Source organism: Schistocerca gregaria, chromosome 6 (genome assembly GCF_023897955.1).
Source record: "Schistocerca gregaria isolate iqSchGreg1 chromosome 6, iqSchGreg1.2, whole genome shotgun sequence".
Classification (NCBI taxonomy): Eukaryota; Metazoa; Arthropoda; class Insecta; order Orthoptera; family Acrididae; genus Schistocerca; species Schistocerca gregaria.
In genome coordinates this window covers 184,739,356-184,746,257 of record NC_064925.1, presented here as the reverse complement: position 1 = coordinate 184,746,257, position 6,902 = coordinate 184,739,356, and the positions used below count along the sequence as shown (strand labels likewise).

Genomic DNA, 6,902 nt, shown 5'->3' with positions numbered 1-6,902 from the left:
ACGTGCCGCAAGTGCATCGGCAATTTGGTGATGCATATCGTAATTAGTTCCGCAGGCCCGTATAGGTAATGTAGACATTGATTTGCCTGCAGCATGTGGTCGAATAGGTGTGCTGGGCTGCCGAAACCAGACTGGTTCAAATTTGACAGCATAATTATGCTATGCTTGACCCTGTCTTGTGCCGCTTCCGACCAATAGGCGGACAGAAAGGCTTGTCGAAACTCCTGAGTCGAGTTGCAGTGACGCGCTGCCGACCTCATGCGAATCGCCGGTTCGCCTTCCAAATAACCACACATGTATTCTATGTTATGTGAACTTGCCCAGTCGGTGTGAAGACAGAACTCAAATTGCTCGTGGCATGCTCGTGGATGTATTCCTTTTTGCGAATTTCGAAACATCTCAAACTTTTTCACCGTAAGGAAATGTTTGAAATCAAATCCCCGCATTTCCTCCCGGCGAGGCCCTTGAATGTTTCTATTTTTCTCATGTCTGCCCCTCAAAATACATTCTTCCCTGTCGTCAAAATCTTCCTCGTGGCCGGAGTCCCTCTCTGCATTGTTCATACAGCTATTTTTAGTGCTATTGTCGAGTTCGGAACCACACCCCATGCGGCTTTCCAAATGCGCCACGCGTTCTTGTAATTCGCCTGTTACAGCTTTGTGCCGTCTGTTCACTTCGAACTGTCCTTTCTGAAATCTAAGCCGGCCGCGGTGGTCTCGTGGTTCTAGGCGCTCAGTCCGGAACCGTGCGACTGCTACGGTCGCAGGTTGGAATCCTGTCTCGGGCATGGATGTGTGTGTTGTCCTTAGGTTAGTTTGGTTTAATTAGTTCTAAGTTCTAGGCGAGTGGTGACCACAGATGTTAAGTCGCATAGTGCTCAGAGCCATTTTTTCTGAAATCTAAGAAGCGAAAGCACTTCTTCGGTCTCTATGACCGCTACCGGTGTAGTATTGTTATCGCTCTCCGTCACCTTCATCGTGCCTACGATGTCCGCTAATGCCGCAATCTTATCATGTATTTGTCTGTTGTACTCCGCCCCAGTGTGCTTCAATTGTTCAACTTGCTGTTCGCTTGACTATAGTCCGCTACTGTGTTGCTAACGGACGCAGGACAATGCGTTTCCGCCTCCTGGACCCTGGAGAGTACCTGCTGGTATGCAGACGATCAATGATTTGTTCAAATGTACGGCCTAAATCTTTCATAATATCACTTTTTATTTCACTTGCCAGATTGTTTATTCTTCGTGAGATAACATCGGACACTCTCTGCATCGACTTGTCGACTTTATTTGTCTGCTGGATTAGTTTTTCGTCTATTTGTTCGGCTGGCTCGCGGATCGATTTTTCAGATTTCTGCGTCATTTGTTCGCCTAGCTCTCGGATCGATTTTTCGGATGATTCTTTTTGTTCTCGGAACGATTTTTCTGATTTCTCTGCGTTTTCTTTATTTTGATGAAATAAGGCTTTTATGAGTTCAACTAAATCAATTTGGATAGTTGGAGTCAAATTAATTTCTGGCTCTGTTGTGAGCCCGTTCACCCCGTTTTGCATTTCCTCTGAAGCATTCCCCATTGCACTTTTGGAACCGTCCGACGTGTTAATATTCGAAATCCAATTATCCCCTTCGTCCATGTTGCTTAAGTTGTTGGACGGCCTACTTTTAGCTTGGTTCCGTGTCTGCATTAGTTCAATTTATACCTGGTACGCAACACACTAATCAGAATAAATATATCCCCCAAAAATTACGACAGTCACACGAATGGTACCCAACCTAGTACTCACTTTTTCACACGCAAAACAAATTTATATCTTTGACCGAATTTACTAGCGATAAATAAAACACGTACATATATAACATACAAATATAGAAAACAAAACAAGACAAACAACACAACGCAGCTCAACAACGCCTTGAATCTTTTGAAAGTCTGCTCAGAAACAACGCAGAAGTTGTTTGAGGGCTGCAGGGAAAAAAATTAAGATTATACAATGCTCGCAATCTAACGTTTCAGAGATTCCAGAGTCTAGCAGAATCACAGAACAGGGTCGCCATGTGTAATGCTGTTGCTTTAATTTGTTCTGAATGCGGTGCTGATATTCAAGACCATAAAAGTGGGTTAAAAGCTGTGAGCTATCTGAGGAAGTTAACCTTGCATTACTACGCAACTATTTCAGTAGGTATCCAGTGTAGCTTATCAAATTCCCAACCAGACTAACATTAATTATAATCTTTTAGTACTCATCTTACGATAACCAGTGATATATACACTCCTGGAAATTGAAATAAGAACACCGTGAATTCATTGTCCCAGGAAGGGGAAACTTTATTGACACATTCCTGGGGTCAGATACATCACATGATCACACTGACAGAACCACAGGCACATAGACACAGGCAACAGAGCATGCACAATGTCGGCACTAGTACAGTGTATATCCACCTTTAGCAGCAATGCAGGCTGCTATCCTCCCATGAAGACGATCGTAGAGATGCTGGATGCAGTCCTGTGGAACGGCTTGCCATGCCATTTCCACCTGGCGCCTCAGTTGGACCAGCGTTCGTGCTGGACGTGCAGACCGCGTGAGACGACGCTTCATCTAGTCCCAAACATGCTCAATGGGGGACAGATCCGGAGATCTTGCTGGCCAGGGTAGTTGACTTACACCTTCTAGAGCACGTTGGGTGGCACGGGATACATGCGGACGTGCATTGTCCTGTTGGAACAGCAAGTTCCCTTGCCGGTCTAGGAATGGTAGAACGATGGGTTCGATGACGGTTTGGATGTACCGTGCACTATTCAGTGTCCCCTCGACGATCACCAGAGGTGTACGGCCAGTGTAGGAGATCGCTCCCCAAACCATGATGCCGGGTGTTGGCCCTGTGTGCCTCGGTCGTATGCAGTCCTGATTGTGGCGCTCACCTGCACGGCGCCAAACACGCATACGACCATCATTAGCACCAAGGCAGAAGCGACTCTCATCGCTGAAGACGACACGTCTCCATTCGTCCCTCCATTCACGCCTGTCGCGACACCACTGGAGGCGGGCTGCACGATGTTGAGGCGTGAGCGGAAGACGGTTGCGAATGGTCCTCGCCGATACCCCAGGAGCAACAGTGTCCCTAATTTGCTGGGAAGTGGCGGTGCGGTCCCCTACGGCACTGCGTAGGATCCTACGGTCTTGGCGTGCATCCGTGCGTCGCTGCGGTCCGGTCCCAGGTCGACGGGCACGTGCACCTTCCGCCGACCACTGGCGACAACATCGATGTACTGTGGAGACCTCACGCCCCACGTGTTGAGCAATTCGGCGGTACGTCCACCCGGCCTCCCGCATGCCCACTATACGCCCTCGCTCAAAGTCCGTCAACTGCACATACGGTTCACGTCCACGCTGTCGCGGCATGCTACCAGTGTTAAAGACTGCGATGGAGCTCCGTATGCCACGGCAAACTGGCTGACACTGACGGCGACGGTGCACAAATGCTGCGCAGCTAGCGCCATTCGACGGCAAACACCGCGGTTCCTGGTGTGTCCGTTGTGCCGTGCGTGTGATCATTGCTTGTACAGCCCTCTCGCAGTGTCCGGAGCAAGTATGGTGGGTCTGACACACCGGTGTCAATGTGTTCTTTTTTCCATTTCCAGGAGTGTATATATAAAGATAATTTAAATGAAAAGAAATAAATCAGTTTATACTTGGACATTTATTTTACCATTGATCATTGTTCCGTTAAAATTTCAGCATATCAAACTTGATTCATAACTAAACTGGTCCCTTATTTAGGATTGTGAAAATGTTAGTTTGTAATCTTACGGAACACATTAAATAGGGACCAAAGATTGGGAGACTACATACAATACTGCATTCATAAAATAACACACAAAGAACGTTGAAACATATTCAAAAGGAAATTAACCACAACCAACCGATTCAATTTTCACCCAAAGAAGTTACGTTCGTAGCGCAATCCTCTCCGTCATAAAATTACCACACACTGGTGTACTAAATTCATACTAACTCCCTGTGAAATCTTCCCGAAAGGAATAGCTGAGGGCTACTATGATGCTTACTCCACATGCTTCACGTGGTCAACTTGGTTTACACAAAGAGTGCAACTCCACAATAATTTTGATAATTAAAATAAATTACATCGAAACACAATTTACAAAATAAAAACCTCAAACTGGTTACTATCATCTTACTTTTAACCTGATGGGTCAAACAATTGTATAAGCAAGTGGTATAGGTTTCACAAAGTACACCCCCCGTAGGTTGAACATCAAGAAAAGTTGCTATATTGAAAAATATTGTCAAGACGAGACGTTATAATCTCACGCACATTCACATTTAAGATTGATGATCTTAGTTAGAGTTACTGATCAACAAGTAGTTCCACTTTACTCACAAAGTAGTGACAAAGCCACTACCGCAAGATATTCTGAACTTCACACTCGAATTACACTGCGTTGCAATTTAAGATAACATTAGATATTTTAGATCCAAACCTGAAATAAAGGTGATTAAATTTTCAGTTAGGCTGAACTTAAGAAATTCATTGTCCTACGGACTTAGCAGAGACGCGCTTAGCCAGAGATCTTACCACTTCAGACGCTCGCCTGGTCCCCTACAGAGCGTGCTTAAAAGATACAAACGGAAGTGACCAGAGAGGCAGCTTCATATACCAACATTACAAGGGACGGACAATCCTCTTCGCTCTCTCCATCCAGCGTCCCCAGTGACAGATCAGCATCCTTTCTCTCACTGTCGAGCCACCCCGGCGACGGATAAGCCTCTTCGCTCTCTTATGTCCAGCACCCCAAACAATGGATCAGACTCCTCGCTCTCTCTGTCCAGTGGCCCCAGTGGCAGATCAGCATCCTGTCTCTCTCCCTGCTGCTGCATCGTGTCCTGACGCACTCTGTGCTGCACCTCCAGCAACGGATAGACCTTCTCGCTCTCTCCGTTCAGCGCCCCCAGTGACAGATCAGCATTCTCACTCTCTCCATCCAGCCACCACAGTGACAGATCATCCTCCTCGCTCACTCCATCCAGCGCCCTCAGCGATGGATCAGCCTCCTCGATCTCTCCGTCCAGCGCCCCCAGTGGCAGATCAGCATCCTGTCTCTCTCCCTGTTGCTGCATCATGTCCTGACTCACTCTGTGTTGCACCTCTGTCGACGGATAGGCCTCTTCGCTCTCTCTGTCCAGCGTCCCCAGTGACAGATCTGCATCCTCGATCTCTCCGTCCAGCCACCCCGGCGAAGGATCAGCCTCCTCGCTCTCTCTGTCCAGCGCCCCCAACAATGGATCAGCCTCCTCGCTCTCTCTGTCCAGCGATCCCAACAATGGATCAGCCTCCTCGCTCTGTGTCCAGCGGCCCCAGTGGCAGATCAGCATTATGGGTCTCTCCCAGCTGCTGCATCGTGTCCTGAATCACTCTGTGGTGCACCTGCAGTGACGGATAGGCCTGCTCGCTCTCTCTGTCCAGTGCCCCAATTGACAGATCAGCATCCTTGCACTCTCTGTCCAGCCACCCCTGCAACTGATCAGCCTTCTCGCTCTCTCCGTCCAGCCCTCCCAGCGATTGATCAGCCTACTCGCTCTCACCGTCTAGCGCCCTCAGTGGCTGATCAGCACCCGGTCTCTCTCCCTGCTGTTGCATCGTGTCCTGACTCCCTCTGTGCTGCACATCCAGCGATGGATAATCCTCTTCGCTCTCTCCATCCAGCATCCCCAGTGGCAGATCAGCATCCTGTCTCTCTCCCTGTTGCTGCATCATGTCCTGACTCACTCTGTGTTGCACCTCTGTCGACGGATAGGCCTCTTCGCTCTCTCTGTCCAGCGTCCCCAGTGACAGATCTGCATCCTCGCTCTCTCCATCCAGCCACCCCGGCGAAGGATCAGCCTCCTCGCTCTCTCCGTCCAGCGCCTCCAACAATGGATCAGCCTCCTCGCTCTCTGTGTCCAGTGGCCCCAGTGGCAGATCAGCATTATGGGTCTCTCCCAGCTGCTGCATCGTGTCCTGAATCACTCTGTGGTGCACCTGCAGTGACGGATAGGCCTGCTCGCTCTCTCTGTCCAGTGCCCCAATTGACAGATCAGCATCCTTGCACTCTCTGTCCAGCCACCCCTGCAACTGATCAGCCTTCTCGCTCTCTCCGTCCAGCCCTCCCAGCGATTGATCAGCCTACTCGCTCTCACCGTCTAGCGCCCTCAGTGGCTGATCAGCACCCGGTCTCTCTCCCTGCTGTTGCATCGTGTCCTGACTCCCTCTGTGCTGCACATCCAGCGATGGATAATCCTCTTCGCTCTCTCCATCCAGCATCCCCAGTGGCAGATCAGCATCCTGTCTCTCTCCCTGTTGCTGCATCATGTCCTGACTCACTCTGTGTTGCACCTCTGTCGACGGATAGGCCTCTTCGCTCTCTCTGTCCAGCGTCCCCAGTGACAGATCTGCATCCTCGCTCTCTCCATCCAGCCACCCCGGCGAAGGATCAGCCTCCTCGCTCTCTCCGTCCAGCGCCTCCAACAATGGATCAGCCTCCTCGCTCTCTGTGTCCAGTGGCCCCAGTGGCAGATCAGCATTATGGGTCTCTCCCAGCTGCTGCATCGTGTCCTGAATCACTCTGTGGTGCACCTGCAGTGACGGATAGGCCTGCTCGCTCTCTCTGTCCAGTGCCCCAATTGACAGATCAGCATCCTTGCACTCTCCGTCCAGCCACCCCTGCGACTGATCAGCCTTCTCGCTCTCTCCGTCCAGTGCTCCCAGCGATGGATCAGCCTACTCGCTCTCACCGTCCAGCGCCCTCAGTGGCTGATCAGCACCCGGTCTCTCTCCCTGCTGTTGCATCGTGTCCTGACTCCCTCTGTGCTGCACATCCAGCAATGGATAATCCTCTTCGCTCT

General features: G+C 49.9%; 1 protein-coding gene across 1 annotated transcript; it reads right to left on the bottom strand.

The window, feature by feature from the left end:
• Nucleotides 1–5,589: 5,589 nt before the first annotated feature.
• On the bottom strand, nucleotides 5,590–6,606 carry LOC126278795 (protein IWS1 homolog). Its single transcript, XM_049979070.1, has 2 exons — nucleotides 6,198–6,606; nucleotides 5,590–6,152 (listed from the first exon to the last, which is right to left on the bottom strand). Exons 1-2 carry the CDS (start codon nucleotides 6,604–6,606, stop codon nucleotides 5,590–5,592), a joined length of 972 nt encoding a protein of 323 aa, XP_049835027.1.
• Between the last annotated feature and the right edge of the window lie 296 nt (nucleotides 6,607–6,902).

Excerpts from the sequence above, each read along its gene's own strand:
- LOC126278795 (XM_049979070.1), bottom strand. The coding sequence starts at position 6,606 with ATGCAGCAGCTGGGAGAGACCCATAATGCTGATCTGCCACTGGGGCCA. Across the intron at positions 6,153-6,197 it reads GCCACTGAGGGCGCTAGACG|AGAGCGAGAAGGCTGATCAG; the intron begins GTGAGAGCGAGT and ends GGCTGGACGGAG.